The sequence below is a fragment of the Notothenia rossii genome (genome assembly GCF_949606895.1).
Source record: "Notothenia rossii genome assembly, chromosome: 1".
Taxonomy (NCBI): domain Eukaryota; kingdom Metazoa; phylum Chordata; class Actinopteri; order Perciformes; family Nototheniidae; genus Notothenia; species Notothenia rossii.
The window spans coordinates 12353466-12372663 of record NC_136912.1 but is presented as its reverse complement, the minus strand read 5'-3'; the positions used below and the strand labels follow the sequence as shown (position 1 = coordinate 12372663).

The 19198-nt window shown below is 42.8% G+C and overlaps 1 protein-coding gene across 2 annotated transcripts in view; it reads right to left on the bottom strand.

The window, feature by feature from the left end:
* Nucleotides 1-19198, bottom strand: part of cntln (centlein, centrosomal protein) — a 103596-nt gene that overhangs the window by 14332 nt on the left and 70066 nt on the right. For both annotated transcript variants that reach the window (XM_079652057.1, XM_079652056.1), the window contains exons 20-25: nt 16145-16360; nt 14698-14795; nt 11831-11957; nt 11486-11623; nt 10611-10796; nt 2502-2699 (exon numbers count right to left, since the gene is read on the bottom strand). In XM_079652057.1, the coding sequence (XP_079508183.1) occupies nt 2502-2699; nt 10611-10796; nt 11486-11623; nt 11831-11957; nt 14698-14795; nt 16145-16360 (963 nt within the window). The remainder of the gene's footprint in view (nt 1-2501; nt 2700-10610; nt 10797-11485; nt 11624-11830; nt 11958-14697; nt 14796-16144; nt 16361-19198) is intronic.

The window sequence follows — 19198 nt, the reverse complement described above, 5'->3', positions numbered from 1 at the left end:
AAAAGTAGTTTTGTTGGCAATGGAGAATTCTCATTTAAAAGTAAAACTGGAAAGTAGGAGAAGTCCCATTGTGCCCTGAGCTCTCTCTGAGCACACTGGCATCGCACATTTCAAGTGAATAAATGAATACACTTGCTATGAGTTGGATCTGTTGAAGACTGCAGGGACATTTAGATAACCTCATGCCTCGTCCTCAAGTCCAAAGACAAACATGAAATCTACAAAGGTTGTGCAAAAGCGCCGTAAGAAAATGGGTTTGAAGGGAGGAGAAAAAAAAATCACAATTCTGAATTATAAAGCAACTCTGTGCCAAACTTTTGAATAGGTGTGAACAATGTGTCACAAACCAGCAGGGGCTAGAAACTATATTTTAATAATTGAATAATCTGCTGATAATTTTCTTAATTCATTCATAAATTGTTTGGTCTATAATTTTGTTTGAAAGATTTTCATCCGAGTATCTCAAAGTCTAAGGTCATGTCTTTTAATTTCTTGTTTTGTCCAATATCCAAAACATATTCAGTTAAAGGTAGGGTAGGTAAGAATGGAGAAACCAGTTTGAGTGCGCTAGAATTTGAAAGTACGCAGCCGAAAAATATCTGCCCCTTCCTTCAGACTTCCTTACAGAGCCCCTCCTCCAACACACACGAACACGCACATGACCAATGAGGGCACGAGATAAGTTTGTGTACAGATGGAAGGCTGACAGGCAGGTAGGCCATCCAGTTATTTTAGCCGGGCCGGTGAAAATGATTGGTCGTGCTTTTTACAGCGCCACGGCTTCCAGAGATTAAATATTTTTACGCATTTATTGTCAAAGCATTTAAGATATTCATTGCTATCGGGATGTTAAGAGCATTCCATGGAATATAACAAAAAGTCTTTCTGAAGTGAATTACCTACCTTACCTTTAAGTGTGATGTAAAAATTGGGAAAAGCTGGACATATAAGAGAGGCAAAAAGAAACTGCATTTTCTTCAATTTTCTTATGAAAGCTGACTAAAGATTATTGTAAACAGATAAAGAGTTGGCAATATTTTTGCAGCAAAAGGACTAATCGTTGCAGTTCTTAAACCAGTCTCAGTTCCGATAATGGACAGCTATTGACTATCCTTTATCCATTAAAAAAAAGAAAAAAAAAGTGTACACCTAAGTAAGCCTTATGTGCGCAGCTAATTGTAGTTATGTTCAGGCTGGTTTAAGGATAGCTGTAGACACACACTTCCTGTTCAGATACAGTATTTGAATGCGTCCAGCAGCAGTTTTAATAAGTGCACATGTGTGATAGCCCGTTTCACCTAAACACACATTTGTACAGATGCATCCTGCAATATTTGAAGGACATTTCATATTATACCCATTAACAAATACTCACAACTAAACTATTAACCTCACTGTGACACACGATTTACAATTCTCTGGTGTTTTTCTTAAAGCCCTGTGATGTCTGAATTTCAATTAACATCACAGACAAACAGCCCACCGTGTCAGGGCACCAAGCAGCACGCCATTAACCACCTTTAATACGACAGAGAAAACAAGTGAGGGTTTTTAGACACAGAGGTTTCCGTCTCTGATGAGAGGGACCTCTCTTCCAGTGAGGAAGTGTTCCCTGTCATCTCCTGGGTGGAGCTGGGCTGCAAAGGGCTAAAATTGGTTTCAAGTGTGAGTAAGTGCCTGGAGAGCCCTCTCTCATCTAGAGATAGATGGGAGGAGGTCCCTGGGGATGGGAGGTTGATTGTAACATGGGATTGCTAATTGATGACACAGCTGGGCATGATAAATGATAGATAGAGGACCCACCAAGTTGGAAAAGATTGTGAAACTCAGACTTTAGCAAGCGGCCGACAGTCAATAGAAAAGGTTTTCAGTTCAATGACTGCTCTCAGCCAGAAGGAAAGAGTTGTACTTACTCAACTCGACCATATTACATGTTATATTAAGTTGACAGGTGCTGCAGGTGTCGAACTTTTAGAGAAGGCTTTAAAAAGGAAGTGCCATCCTTCTCTACTGCAACTTCCAAACTTATTAGTGCCAGGCCATGGTGTTTGGTCCACCTGTACTCGGTGTTCAACCTTGCATCTACCTTCTCATCATTAAGAGAATGTCAGATAGAAGTAGAGATTTAAAGGAAGGCTAAACACTTGTCTGATACAGGCAAAACTATCTAATAACAGAAGGGATCTGCCTTCTCCGCTGTACACCGACCGTAAGCCTTTTTTCCAAGAGGATAGTCCAGTGTTGCTTTAGCACCTAATTTAGTCTCAAATGAGAAAGCAGAAACCCAAAGCTACATATTGATTGTGTTGATATAACATCTCTCTTAGTCCTCTGGAGCAATCACTAAGCAAACCCCCTGTAAACTTAAGGATGTTTTGAAATTTCACAGCACTGAAAATCTATTATAGGTATGTTTAGTGCTCTGGGCATAAGTTTAACTTGATATAGATCCTAAAGTTAGCGTTTATGTGGGATTTTAACCCACTGTCCCTTGGCCTTACCTGGTCAGTGTCCATTATGTCTGCGAGATCGTTTTCGGACATATTGAGGATGGAGGCAGCGATGGATTTGGCTTTGATCATCGACTTGGCTGAGAGGCCGCCCTTTGCTGCCACAGCGCTGGCCTGCCTCGACCTCCTCCTCTTCATCAACTGCTGCTTGACCTCTTGAACGTCTAAAAGTATTTCACTGGCCAGAGCCTGGAGGAGGAGGAGTAGAAGAAGAAGGAATAAAAAAAGAACAGGATGATGAAATGGATATAGAAAAACAAGAGGGATAGCTCTGCCTGGTAGATGAATAAATGAAATTGATCAAGCATGCGCCAGAGAGGCCTAGTACATTATGGAGGAATATTGAGTTTGACACACTCAGATTCTCTTCGGTTTCGCCTCACGCTCCCTTGTAGGAATGTGGACCTGAGGGTTTGTTGCCCTGTCGATTGAAAGCTGAGGGAACACAGCTTTGATACCAAACGTACCCCGAGTTTTGCTAAAATCTCCACAGACAGAGAATCATGCATCAGAGAGAGAAAGACAGGGAGCTACTGAAAATACAGCCATTCATTTATTTATTTGCTTTCTGAATGTCTCTCAGTGCAACAGGGCAGCATAACACAGTTAATAATTAAGATATGAGGGGCTGTTTCAAATGGTGCCCGAGTGAATGGCAAGCGAGACGCGGAAGGCCTGGGATGGCACAGTGGTCCGGCACTAAATGGGAGTTTGCTCTAAATACAGAGAGACAATTAAATGTTAAAACTGCCACTGCACACGAGAAAGTCAATAAAGTAAACTCCCCTTTGCTTCATTTTGAGCTTATTGATCGAGGCAATAATCTTCTGTATCATTCCCTTGTAAGCCTGCTGAAAAGCTGACCTTGGAATAGATGGTCAGATGAGGGAAAGCTAGAGAGAGGAGAACTCGCTGTACACAACACAAAGAAGCTTTGGACAGGAACACAATACTGCTAGGCAAGCAAGTGAGAAGCCATATAAAACACAAACATATGAAAACAATCAAGTGCATTACAGTAAAAAGGGTAATCATACGTGTACATTGTTGAATTGCGGTAAACATCTTAACTTCTCTGTTAATTTCACACATGTGGACCAGGGGCAGTTTACAAAGCAAGTGGTGGTTCTCACAGGAGAAAACTCAATGAGAGGTTGGAGGCTCGCAGCTGGAGTGTTGCTATTCGTCGATTAGCAACATCATACACACAAGCAGAGCACCGACATTCAGAAATTCGAAGTAGACATTTAGGAACACCAACAGGATCATGTTGTACAAATCCCTTTCAGATTAAAATGATGATAAAATGAAGGGAAAACATGCACAAAGCAAATACTGTATTTATTTTACTCTGGATCACAGTCCTGTAGAAACTGTAACACTTTACTGTTACAACAAGAGAAGTCCAGGGGTTGTATACACAATCTCTCTGAAAATACTCTCAGAAAGATCCTAACTTAGCCTAAAAATGTCTATCAAAAAGTCCTAGTTTAGGAGTGATTTAAAAAACAAAACAATAGCCGCTTTCACATCAAGTACTTTGCCGTACTAAGGTGCCGTTTACACGAGGACCAAACGGGTTGTATCCGCTACTTTTCTCTCGCGTATAGCCCGTTCTTTCACAGGCCGACACGTAACCGCAGAAACGGACCCCGCAGACAATAACGGGTCCCAAGGTGGATAGGTCTGCAAACGGAACGCTCTGGGGGGGCAAACGGCTCCGTGTGTACGCCCTATACGATCATTTTCTGATAACGATTAAATAGCCCCGCCTCCCTCTCCCCACGTCTCCCTCTCCCCTGCTCCTGCTCAGAGATCAGCTGCTGGGCTGTCAGAAGAGGGGGAGGAAAAGAGAGGCTCCGTTTATTTATATTCATATATTATTATATAGAGTCGTTATCAATTTGTTTTAAAGCTCAATAAATAACAAAGAAGACCTCTGCACCGGACAGGTTGACCGGCGGAAAAAAAATGTTAACGGAAACTCTGCCGCACGGTCCCCTCGTCCCTTGGAAGAGGCGGAGAGGTGGGTGTTTTTCATCTGCTGGTGGACTACCGGAGAGATTTACAGCAGGAGAACACGCCGTCCACCGCGGATAATAAACAGAAGGACAACCATGGCAAGCAGTCTCCGGGGTCTTCTTTGCTGCTTTTGGTGTATTTTGTGGCGGCAGCAGCGCCACTTACAGGCCCGGCATATGTACTACAGCGTTTCCAGCGGGTCGAGCGGTCTCGTGTGAACGGACACGTTAATTGAGCCGAATGCGTGTGAACGGAAGACTTTTTTGAAAACGAGTTTGGTGCGTAAACGCAAGCGTACCCGTTTCGTCCTCGTGTTAATGGGGCCTAAGGCCCTTGGTTCCCAGCACTTAGTTCCCCCATGGAACTAAAGAGCAGATCGCGTTCACACCGGAATAAATTCCCTGAGGGAAGATTACGCAAATGAAGCCGCTGACGTCACTTCTTCTTCTTCTGCTTTGGGTTTACTGGCAGGCGGCAAACAACTTCACGGCGTATACTGCCACCCGAAGACCCTGGCCGGAAGTCCCCGGAGTTGGGGACTGGCTTCAGTAGAAGCTGCTGGGACTCCCAGCAGCTTCTACTGAAGCCTTCCGAGTAAATCGCCAGAACGCCGACACCTCCTCATCTCCACCGATCCCGTGTTTTTTTTTTTTTGCCATAAGTTAGTCTCTCTCCGTTTGTGCGCTGGGCTAATGCTAATAATGCTAATGCCAGCAAATACAATGGCGGCTTCACAAAACCTTTCAGAGTTTTACGGGTCGTTGGTTTGCAATTCGCCCAGCCAATCAGAAATTTGAACTTTTTACTCCCCAGGAAAGTACCTGCTCTCTAACAGGGACGGAAAAGGGGGGAAAGGTTCACATGAACTAAGTTCTCTTTTTGGTGTGAATGCAAAATCCCGGGAAAAGTACGGGGAAAAGTACTCCGGTGTGAAAACGCCTAATGAGCAGGTACGGAATGTACACTTTTACCTTAGTGAGGATGTGTTGTTAACCCCTTTTCTAGGTAAGACGCATTCTTTTGAAGTGATGCAATTGGTTGATCAATAGAAAACAAGAAATACAAATGAAATCTTAGTGAAAATGAGTATGGGATGGACAGTTAAATGTAAAGGCCTTATTAGACAATGTAGTCTCTATTAAGAAATGGTGTGATTTTGAATAATATCATATTAATGAACACCTCTGTTGAATAAATTGTAAGCCATACTTCCAATGTAGCCCACAAAATGTATAAAAATACAGGCCTACTTGTGCAGTAACCTCATTTAATAGTTACAATTATTGCTAAGGTATATTTAAGAATATTTAAGTAAGGTATTTTCGATTTGTGGGAAAATGGCTAAGCTATCTCCAATTGCTGGTATGCAAATAAACTATTAACATATGTTTACCAGGAACTAGTCTTAACTTTAAGGAGAAATTCTGAGATAACACACGTACTAAGAAGCTTCATGAATACAGACTCAGCTTTTTGATTGGCTTTTTGGAGAAATTGAAAGAGGGCTCAATTACATTTCAACAAGAGCTCATAGGTGACCCACTACTTCCATGTAGATCTAAAGTAAGCAGAATAGTTCTGATTAAAGAGGACAAGCAAAAATCATAATCATCTTCCACCTCCTAATGAAGGAAGGCAGCTTAAGCTGTTTTTGGTGATCTGAGGGCTGTGTTTACCCTTAAGGAATACACAGCTCATTAACTAACAGTCAGAGATCCTTTTCTTTTATTTACAGCCTAATAGATATTCACTGTCACTAGTCAGGGGTTACATTCAATTGACCTAAACCCTGCATGTGGAAGAATCCAGAAAGAGATTAGGGGAGAATTTATCACTCATTCTCAGCCCTGGGAGAAACAAAGGACACACACACACACACACACACACACACACACACACACACACACACACACACACACACACACACACACACACACACACACACACACACACACACACACACACACACACACACACACACACACACACACACACACACACACACACACACACACACACACACACACACACACACACACACACACACACACACACACACACACACACACACACACACACACACACACACACACACACACACACACACACACACACACACACACACACACACACAGTGTTGTGTCTGTGTGTGTTTGTTAAGAGCTCTTAGCCTGACTAGTACCACAATCACAATTGCCAGAGGAGCAATTTAGACAGGACGAGGATTAGGGCATAGAGATGGGGATCAAATGAGCAGTAAAAAGATATCCTCTTTAATAACTAGCTACCTCTGAACCTCTTCACACACATGAGGACACAAAGGGCCATTCAAAAACATGAAGTGCACAGCGCAAGAAAGAAAATGCTTTCATTTTGTTGGATTAGGGAAGCACTGAAGCGAAAAAACAGCTGTAAACCGTGTTTACCCTCAGATGAGTGAGATGTTTAATTATGCAAGCAACTTATATTGTATAATGGAAAGGAATATATTGTAAAAATAATCATATATTGATGATATATGTGTTGCAACATAATTGTTGTGATATCCAAGAGCAATTTTAAAACAAAATACTCCAATATCCTTGAGATTAGAAAACATCTCAGGTTTTGGATTTTGTCAAATAGCACAAGTGTTGTTAATGGTTTTAATGGCTGATGGGGATTTCTTTGAACTTACAAAACGGTTCTATCAGTTATATTATCTGCCTTAACCCGCTCAGTCATTATATCCAAATTACAGATGACTATTTATAGAACATTTCATTGTGTAAAGTACTTTGTGAAGGCATTAATAATCAAACTGAAATATACCGTCACAATATCAATGAATCCGGGTTATTTTAAAAAGATTTGGGGTATTTGATTTTCTCAAATTGCCCCTCCTAACACCCAACTCATACATTTATTTTCCCCGAAAAAAAGACATTTCCCCAACTCTGAACAATTCTATACATTTAGGCAGGGATGACAAGCCAAAATATTCTTTGTGAGATAACTACCTTCAGTGTGTGTGTGTGTGTGTGTGTGTGTGTGTGTGTGTGTGTGTGTGTGTGTGTGTGTGTGTGTGTGTGTGTGTGTGTGTGTATTGTGGAGTAGTCACTACATGCAGGGCCACTGTTTAGCAGTTCAACAGCAGTGCTTACAGCCTGGGGCGTGTGCAGGGGCCAAAAGGGTTTTCTGGCACACAATAAAAAAAATCTCCACACACAAATACACACAAAGGCACAAAGAACAAAAAAACAAGCTCATAAAGACACACCCGGACACATCTATGCGCACACAGACACACACAGAAGCGCAGCCCTCCGGTCCTGATCAATACATGACAAGAGTAAATCTCCTCCGGACGTCAGGCAGTCCAATCAAAGGGCTCGGTGTTCTTATAGGGAATCACAGGAGCCAGGGGGAGGCAAACAATGATGTGAATCCTCAACAACAACACAATGGCCCCGCCAGCCTAGGGTTATGGGAATGGAGGAGAGGAGTTATACGAGCGTGAACTGTATTTCTATGCATTTATATAGACGTAATGGAGCCCTATATTTAGGTTACGTATAGTTTGCTTGCGTGTGTACCTTCTTCACTAAATAAATGCTTATGTGTGAAAAACGGGGGCTAAAGGCTAAGATGTGGAATCAAGTTACAGTAAGACACATGCCATCTTTCTCCAATTATTCTCAGATGCAAGAGAGAGCCATACAAGGACAGGAATGGCTTCAGTTATTTCTAATATTTCTGGATTTTAAGGACAAATAAAGAATTGCCACTAAGCTGTGTCCATGATCTGCCACTTGATTTATGTGTGTGTGCAAATACACTGCCAGCACTATCTATCCCTGCCAAGCCATTTCCCCCTTTGACAGACAGGTGTCAGCTGAACAGAGTTGATGGACAGTCTTTATCAGTCTCTGCCAGACACACACACAGACATGCAAACACACTCAAGGTGATGGATTAGGCCTACACAAAGACAATAGGGCCCATTCCCGTTGGGCACACAGCGTTCTCACTATGGTGGCCTGTGTCTGCTTATGTATTTGAGGATTGTGCAAAAGTTTAATGGCAAAAACACACATTGTTAAAAAGCCGTCCTTTATTCTGACACATAGGGAAACCAATGTGGTGAATGCAGGCTAAGCAAGTTGCTGACGTCTTCCCCTCAAGTCACATCCTGAGTGGGGTGTGTAATCCCTCTAGTGTTCTGGGTCTAGGTTTTCTCCCAGTTGGACTTTCCCAAAATACGTCCACAGGGGGGCATCAAGCTGACGTCCTGATCTGAGGCCTCAACCATGTTAAGTTGTTCCATTCAATGAATGAGCACGCATCCTACTCCTTCTGAGTATCCATCTGGTAATCAAATGAGCAGCTCTTGTTCTTTTGATCAGTACCTAAACCTCACTGGGCTGAAATGTCGATTGACAGTTCAATTGAGAGTTTCACCTTGAGGTTTCCTCTACACTTGAACAGCCTGGTACAATAGGCGCTTTCACCGTTTAGTTCCGATAGTTCCTGGGATTTTGCGTTCACAACAAAAAGAGAACTTAGTTCATGAGAACTTTTCCCCCCTTCTCAGTCCCTGCTAGAGAGGTGGTACTTTACCAAAACTCTGAAAAGTTTTGTGAAGCCGCATTAGCATTATTAGCATTAGCATTAGCCCCGCGCACCAACGGAGAGAGAGAATAACTTATGGCAAAAAAAAAAAAAACATGGGAGTGGTGGAGATGAGGAGGTGTCGGCTTTCTGGCGATTTACTCGGAAGGCTTCAGTAGAAGCTGCTGGGACCTGGGAGCAGCTTCTACTGAAGCCAGTGCCCAACTCCGAGGACTTCCGGCCAGGGACTTCGGGTGGCAGTATACGCCGTGAAGTTGTTTGCAGCCTGCCCGTAAACCCAAAGCAGAAGAATTGACGGCAGCGGCTTCATTTGCCTAATCTTCCCTCAGAGACTTATTCCGGTGTGAACGTGATCTGCTCTTTAGTTCCATGGGGGAACTAAGTGCTGAGAAGTACGGCAAAGTACTTGGTGTATAAGCGGCTAATGGTTGCATCATTGGCAACCCCACACGTGTTTACTTGTTGATTTCTTTCCTGGTGAGTTAAGGCCCGGACACACTAATCTGACGACAAAGAACTGACACAGACGGACCCCGACTGTTGCGTTGCCTCGCCTCTCTGCGTCTTGGCCATGTGTCGCATTGGAACGCACCGCAAAGACTTCAGCCGACGGCCAAGAAGCACGTACTCACTGCGCATGCGTGAGTGGCAATAACTCTCCTTACCAGCAGGTGGCGGTAGTGTGTATTCGTTATTCAAAAGAGGCAACAACCGGAAGACAGACTGCGTGATAACTGAGAGAAGAAGAACAGACTGCGTGATATAAACAAACAACAAATGGAAGCGTGTGCGTTCCCTTTTCACTCTACAGCGAGAAGCTCATGGGGCTTTCCCGAACCTGTGTCGAGAGCTGGGGTTAAATGAAATCTGAGGTTTGCCTTCTTAATCGATTGTTTGGGTCCCTCACTTCCGTTTCGCTTCTCATGCACTGATTCACTAGCTGAACAGCCAATCAGAGTGATTTATTTTGCCAACTGCCTTTCGCCGACTATCTACTCAGGGAGGTGAGACTGCCCGGTTTTCGGCCGAAAAGGCGTCGGGACGACTGAAAAGACCCAAAGGTGCGGGGGACACCAATCTGAGTAGGGCGTGTCGACGCTCATCGTCGGCCTGACGCCCACCGACACCGATAATCGGGCTGGTGTGTCCGTGCCTTTACAGCAACAACCTTGAACTTTACAAACAACATGGATGACTCTGGAAATGTACAGTGCAGACCCTAGAGAGGGAGCGTTATATAGGGGTGATCCTTGTATTACATATCTACTCAGGGAGTTGACATTGTGCTTTGCATCCGCCTGTTTTTTCAGAACAAGCCAAGGCCCAATTAACAATGCACCTTATGTAGGAAGGGATGAACCCACACAGAATCACTACAATTCATAGGTGAAGAACTTGCAGGCACACACAACACTGGTTTAAGATGATATCCCTGGACTTTGGTCCTTTGCCCCTTTAGTACAGTACCTTGATGAAGGCATGGAGCTGCTCCAGATGGGAGTGGGCTTGGCCTAGCTGTCTCTGAAGCCTGTCCAAGGCATTGGAGCTCTGCTGGGTCAACCCCTTCATTTGCTCAGTGGCTGTCTGTTCCAGCGCGGCCAGAGCCTGCTCACTCGCGCCCACACGAGCCTGCAAGGCATGCATGCGCTGCTCCTGTAAAGAACAGCAGCAGGCACAACAGGTCAGCTGAACGCAAACAGGCTTTAGAAAAAGTAGGTACATGTCTGTGGTAAACTTGTGGCAATTGTAGAATTTGAAAACTTCTGACATTGCAGACTTATAGTGGTAGTAATATGGGGCCATTGGGAATAAAAGGGGCCGAGTGCAACACATAGACCACAACAACTTTACATGGATTTTTGTATTTCTCATAAAGCCATCATAATAGTTTGAAGATGCTACCATCATAACAATCGATTGTTAACAGTTAGGTGCTTATGAAGAGAATTTATCTCGCCTTGAACTTTAAAATGTTTATTATTTTATTTTATTGTTTTGACAACTTCAGCAGATTTCTTCTACATTACCATATCAAGTCTTTTTTGGTTGTACAGTGTCACAATGCTTACTTAATCCTCTGATTAAAAGTTATACAACAATACACATTAAAAAGTCCTGAGGGGTTTCCCTGAAAGGCACTAAACATACACAGCTGAGGTGTAAAGAATCATGGATGGAAGACCTTACTTTTCCCTTAACTTGAAACATTTATTTCTACCAATAAGATACTGTGATCTTAATTAAAATATGACAATGTTCCCCTTAGGTGCAGTATATCATGGTAATGGACTATGCTTTGGCAAAAATAAGTGATTATATATATATTTCCAAACATTACCTACCTTTCTTTCCAACTCCTCTGTCAGCTTCTTACAGGACGCATCGTACTGGCCTTTCTCTGTGGTGGCAACACTCAGTCTCCTCTTTAGAGAATCAACGAGGGCCTTCCTGTTGGTGGCCTCCTCTGATGAAGTCTTCACCTGTACAGAGCAATTATTTGATGGTGATATTTAAGTCATATATTCATGTTTTTCATTTCAATACAATACAAAAATCTAATGTATAAATGAATGGTAAGGACATAATAAAGAAATGTCTCGGTCATTCTTCCAAGGAGCATCAAACTAATTGGATGACTGAATGATGGTGCTTTGTACCATGTATTGTATTGTATGTATTTGATTGACCTTTTTCTCCAAATCCTCCACCTGTCCACGGTAACTGTTCTCCATCTCCTGCAGGAACTTCAGTCTCGTCTTCAGGTCCTCCACCAGCTGCCTTTTCATGCTCACATCTCGCTCTGTGTGGTTCGCCCTGAAAACCAAAATTAACAATAAAAACAACAACACAAATATTGTATGAAGCATAAATAAGTCCGCATTTACAACATGAATTTACAGTCGTGCACAGGGGCCCTAAATAACATACAGTACAGCATCTACACAGCAGAACAAACACAAACACAGACACACAGAGCTGGCAGGCACAGTGTCCCCATGCAGTGCATCAGGCATGACAGCTCATTATGACAACTAAATACACTGGCATGCTGTTTGGGTAAGAGGAGGAGGGGTTGAAATAAGGATGCATATATAATTCTAACTGGCATATATTAGAACAAGTGCTCTGGCGGGGAATGCCGCACTAAGTGTGACTGGGGAGTCCTTTTTGACAAACGGCATTTAGAATCAGCAGTGACACTACTCGAAAGACTGTAATCAAGTATTTAAACGTTTATTATTTTCAGCTCTGCATTACACAAGTCACATATAAAAACGTGTCAGCTGGGGGACTGCTCGGCAAAGAATGATTATGGAAGGAATACGCTTTCAAAAATAGTGTTTGTTTGTGTGCTGTACCGTGGTGATAATACTTCCCTAAAGAGAGGCAAGGTCTCTGTATTGTGCGCTATTCATGTGTTAACTGTTGCAAACATGCGCCATGTGTCACTTCCCATTTCGATAACCCGCTGTATTGACGTGTTTAATATTCCAGCGTTCAGCACAGCCGTATTCTAGCGAGGCCTTGTTTTAAATGGGCTCGGTGTGTTAGTATGTTTAATTCTGTTTTCATAAAAGGCAAATAGCAGCCATTTTTCATGGTTGCCTATACCTTGGGGAATTGGAACAAATAGCATAAAGATCATAAGGATGCAGTTAATTAATATGGGTTTTACCAGTTTGTTTTATTTCAAAGATGTAGTGGATCTCTCAGCTCCCACGCGCATCACGGCTTGTGTGTTTTTGAATAAACAGATGACGAAACGCTGGAGCAAATGCTTTCGTGTAAGTAAATGTCCCTGTCTCCCTAGGTGGATAAATGCCTGAGGGCGGACTGGCTAAATAAATGTGAGCTTGTCCTATTGGAGTGACATTAAATTAAATGAGAGAAGAGTCTAGCCTGGGGTCTTTGGGGGGACGTAGCGCTGGCTGGTTACCCCATGGATTTGGCCATTAATGAGAAAACCCATATTGAACCTTTCAGAAGACTGTCTGCTGTTGACTTACAGACCAAGAGCAGCAATAAGAGCCGCCGCAGCAAGCTCCCAATGCTAATGGCAATTAGATCGACAACATTTATTTTAGATGTTCTCTTCTTCTGCACCCCAAAAAGAATAGAGGATAAAAAAGAATGAGGGATATATCGAGCTTCTGCCGGAGCGTGTGATCTCTATTTATGAGTGTTAGTGGAAAGAGAGCCTCGAACTATATCCCAATCACTCTCACGTTTGTTCCCTTTGTTCTGCGCTTGTTGGCGATATTGTTCATCAAACATGCGTGTATTGTAATAATAACAGTCAGAGGTCTGAAGTGTGTGTGTAAGAGAGAGCGGGAGCGCACATTTCTGTGTATGTTGTTAAGTGCGGGTGGACGTTTCATGTGGCTGATAGACAACAGGGCTGAAGATGAAAGGGGCAGCTTCATAAATAAGGCAGGGCCATAGTGCCGGATATTGACTGAGGACATGCCGGTATACTTTGAAATTCATTTCTTTTTTCCCCCCTTCTCTTCTTTAAGGCGCAGCAGCCTTGCTCCCTGTGTGTGTGCTGAGATGTATATTTCAGAGAAGTCTAGACATGTCTTTCATTCTGAGAAGGGGTCCCTCCATGGAGGCAAACGGAGAGGTAGGCAAGAAGAGATGGCGAGTTACATGGAGCGTATGTGTGCCACTGAGTGTGTGACAAGAGCCAGAGGAGAGGCTGAGGCTGTCGTGGAAACTCAGCGGAGGGATGTTCACTCTGTCTGTCTGTGATCCGCTGCGCTTTGGTCACACACAAACACATACCCGCTGCGATTGTACACATGCCCACGATGCATTATTGAGAATGGCAGGCAGAGGACACAGCATAGGAGACAAAGAGAACATGAGGGAGGAAAGCCAAGTTCATCTTTGTGCCTTCCTCTCGCTCTAAGATCCTATTGCAGAATGATGATATGCGGCTATCGCAACGCGGCTCAAATCTTGACAGTTTCCCTGAGTGAATTGTTTATAGCTGTACATCCTGACTGTGTAATGCAGCGGGTGCTTCAGTAGGTGAACCATGTAACTCATTAGGGCTTGTGGCCCACAGGCTAGAGCGATGCTGTGTGGGTTTTAGTGTCATGGGCCAAAATGGTCCCTCCTGCGGCACACAAACAATCAATACACTGCTTTGATCAGCACTCCGCATCAGCTACCCACATAAGCAACACCGCACTACATGACACACAAGACACCCACACGCACACATGAGCATACACACTAATTCCTTCAGTCATTTTTATTCACCCGCTCATGAAAACATGCATAATTCCACAAATGATTCACGCAGAGGAGAAGCATGCCTAAGTGGAGTGCAGCAGACAGAGTGCTGCCACACGGTGGAATCAAACACTACAGATGGGAGCTGCAGAGGCTGAGCATCACGCAGGCAGAGAGGCACAGGGAGACAAAGACAGAGGGAGGGTACAGCTAGAAGGAAAGGAAACGTAAGAACTGTACCGCAGTGCAACTGAAAGAAAGCAACACAAAGAGAAAAAAGTAACACTAATGAAGAGAAAGGTGTGAAACTAACTTGTCCTGCAGCTGGCGGAGCTTGTCCTCCTTCTCCTGGAGTTGGCCTCGCAGGGCTTTGTTAGCTGCCACCTGCCTTGTGACCTCCGCACTTGCACTCTGGGGGGAGGGCACACGGTGTGTGTGTGTTGGTTAATGTGTTTGAGTGTGTGTGATAGGGGGTGGGGGTAGGTTTTCACGACACGGCTGATGACAGGTCAGGCACAGCATGCTTCCTCATTATAGTTACAGCGGGAGGGCGGAAGGTGCTAAAAGAGGTTAAGAGGAAAGCAGTGTTTTTCAAAGTGGATAAGAAAAGGGGTGATAGGAGGACTCAACAATGTATCCACCTTTACTATGGAATGTATGGGGACTATACACAACAGCAACATTTGAATTTATATTATTAAATACTATAAAAATAATAAAGCATTGTGTATCTTATTGTTCTATCTTCTACCTCTGCATTGAGACATATTTAGACACAGCTCATGACGACAGCTTGACTTGTGATCCTCGACTGATGGATATTTGAACGTGCATGTTCACTTTGGTTTAAAGGGCCCTGTGTCTCTTGTGGGAATGTAGCAGCACAAGCTTCTGACAATGCGCTCACTCAGTGCACGCACCCCCACAGTGCATCCCTCTTTCTGTCACCTGACATGACTTCCTCAGCTGTGTGTAACGACAGCAGCAATCTGCTCGGTGACACTGATGAGCTGGCTGGAAGAGGGTGATACAGTAATACTGTGGCACCACTCACTGCTCACTCCCTATGATGTAGGGCACGTCTCTACTGTTATTCCCCATTTCTCATCTTTCTGACAGGTGCTTCGTAATAACATCAAATGATAAGAAATGCTAATTCTTGTCGAAATCACAGGCAATTTCAGGTGATGTTGAGTGTAAATGGAAAGGCTGTATACAGTATATATATTTATATATATATGATTTGAAAGTAAAACCTTGACAGAGTTTCTTTCAGACTTTCGAAACTCCTCAAGGACATCAGGCTGTTCAAACCAGTGAGATGTTAAGGTGACTCAGAAATATCGATGTTTGATAGAAAAACACGGAGATACTTGTTCTAACTAAAAAAAGTGTGTATTGTAGACTGTTTGATACTGCATAATAAGCAAGTCACAAAAAAGGCAAACACAGGATTTCAAACTGAAAAATTCATGAACTACATATTTTTGTTCTTTAGTCCATGAACTGGCCTGTTCAGAAAAAAAATGAATACAAGATTTCCAGTCTTTTAAAAAATAAAAACAGCCGGTCCCACAATGTCCTTGTTTTTCACGGTATTACCCTCTCAAGCTCCACAGTGCACAAAATTGGAAATGAACACAATCCTTAATACCATCATGATCCTATTAAGAGATTTATCTCATAAGGCGTGCACAATAAGACAAAGCATGAGGGCCCTTCATTAACCCCAGAGTTCTTCTGGTAAAATAAACACTAACCTTAAGTCTGGCTTGAAGTTGTTTGACCTCAGCCTCCAGGACCTGAGGGACCGGATTAGCCGGGGAGGGCATGGTCCTGCCCCGGCAGCAGCACTCTGCGTTAACTGGGGCTGCTGGAGCTGTTTGCTGGGGTAATGTGATCCGTCTCCACTGCTCCAGCTCCATCTCCAGAACCTTCTTCTGCTGCTCCTTACCCGCCAGGTCAGAGGTCAGCTTCTACAGACAGACAGACAGACAGACAGACAGACAGACAGACAGACAGACAGACAGACAGACAGAATTAGTGGTATAGGCTTCTGCAAATGATATTTCAACTAAAAACTAAAGTTGTATTTATTCTATTGTTATAGAATGACAACTTACAGTAAAAAGTCATAGGAGACGTGCAAACTGACAGACACATTGACGTTCATTTAAATACGTTTTCTCTGCCTGTATGTAATTACTGTTATAAGAAAAAATAATTGGACTTAAAGATTTCTTAATTTTAAATTCACATTACATGTTGTAAATACTGTATGTTACAGGACACACTGTGTTTTAATATGTAGTCTGGGAAAGAAATCTCGTTTTTTGTATGCTAATTAGGAGACTGAGGATGCCGTAGCTTGCTCAATAGGGGCTAATTCTCACTCTGATTGGCATGCATAATAAAGCCGTCCTGCAGAATCAGAGAGCACTGTGGGACGGAGGGAGTTTAGCATTTGTTGAGAGGTTGGGTTTCGTGGTGATGAACAATAATGGTCCTAGCTGATCATGTACAATGTACACAGTGTATCAGTTATTATAAACACAAGTATCTAAGGTGAACAATTGTAACCACATGTCAGCGTTGAAGCAAAAACAATCTGTATTTCCCTGCTTATTAAGAACATGTGCGGCAGAAACACATCTCTGTAGGTTTGATTCAATACTACCACAATTAGCTGACCTGGTATCATTTCAAACATCAACAATTCTTAATGGCACAAATGGGAGATTTGATACATGAAGATGTATGCTGCACACATGGGGCAAATACTGGAACACACACAGACACACACCCAAGTGAAACTGCAGATTCCCAGGGGTTTGCTCTCTGCTCTGCATACATGGAGGTTATTGATATCTGGTTGCTGGCTGACACCTTTTAATAGAATCCGTCTTGTTTTAGGTTTCCTCTGCTCTGTTGAAGGCGCACATGCCGTATCCCCGGGGGAAGGTGGGATGGAGAGAGATGTAGGCGTGATAAGAGAAGAGCGGAGAAAGCGAAGCGGGGCTATGGCTGCAGTGGAGCAGGAATTAAGAGTGGCATTGATGACACTTCCTGTAAGACAGGCTTTGATTTCACAGGCCATTTTCAGCCATGGTGAGAGACGACACTAACATGGACTGATATTCTGGTGTCCATTAGGCTGGAAGAAAGGAGACCGCTCTCTCTCCCATCTGAGGAGCGCTCTCACTGCTCTGTTCTAAGTGATACTCTATCAGTATCGGGGTTAATAAGGAAACAGGCGCTGCTCAAATAAACACAAATATGCATTAGGGCAATTTGATTATGGGAAAAATCTTTAGCATGATTATGTTGTTGAAATTTGAGATCATATTAAACACGACTACTAATTGATATCGGAAACATCATGAATTAGAAATAAACATTTTTAAAGTAAAAGCTATGGATGAACTCGGAGAGCAAAATTAGGAAGTTAGAACTATGACGTTTGTGCTCTTTTTTATTTTTTACAAATGAAACAAAAGATGACACAGACATGATACAGTACTATACAAATGAATGCAATAACAAAACGAAATATTTAATTAATAATTGAAAAATCTGTAGTATCTTAGTCTGATATCAATAAACAACAAAGCTTTAGCTAATTAAACGTCCGAAAAGGGGTCGGAAGAAGTTTACACTTATTTAATCCGACCCCTTCTCCCTTTTTTTTTTATTTCTTTTTTTACATCTTAATATATGTTAACATACACTTAAGCAATAGCTCACGACAGGCCGTGGTATATGCTCATTATATCACAGCTAAGGGGCGTGGTTCGGCCCGACGCGAAGGCAGGCAGTTTGCTTTTCAGACCAACGGTATACTGTTTCTCTCAGACGCGGAGGGATACTGACTTGTTGTGAAAAGTAACTTACAATTCTACCCGTGGTATACGCTCAGTATATCACGGCTAAGAACCAATCAGATTGCTTGATTTGACTTGTCCGTTTTATAATATCAATGTATACTTTAACCTTGAATAATTTATATAATCATTTATATAATATATACAGGCAAGTTAGGAGAAACAAATGTGTGCTCTTGTAGACAATGTTATGCTTTAGTAAACAATTTAATCATTGGAGCCCAAACAGAACTGCTTGTGGTTGCGCTCTGAAGCCGGGCGAAAGCACACTGCTCTATAGGAATTGGTGCACTGGAACACAGGACCAAATGAGAATATGTTTGCAAAAGAGAATTTGGCACAATAATCCTTTTTTCTTAATAAATCAAAGGACTATCTTGTTTTCAAACACTTGTGTAACATCTAACTGCATTTGGCTTTGTATGTATCCTGCTGGCTGTTTTATGCCATTTTCTGTGCATATTATAAAAAAACTGAATCATGTGCGGAGCTTTTAAAGTTCAGTCGGTTGTGTCTAAGGCACCATCTAATCCTGTGATAATCCCGGCCCCTTACATGTTAGAGGAGGGTAGGACAGTGCACACGTAAAGAGATAAGGCTGGTACATTTGAAAGGCGATGTCACAGTACAAGTGAAGTGAACGGGGGGAGTAATGACTGAGGGAGGCAGATAATCCAAGCAGCCAAATGATCCTGTAGTTGGATGATACGCATGGGCACATTTTGTCAAGAGCTACACTTTGTAGAAATAGGAGGGCATGTCTCACCTGTCACCTGAGTTCTTTTAAGCTTCTTATGCCACCTCAAGGGATAATTCCCCACTTTATTTGCTTAGTTTTTGGTCATTAGTTCCTGCTGTAATATTTAACCAGAATTTTCCTTCTGGGGATAAAATAAGGAATTTAACATTTACTGTAGATCAAGGAATCATAGC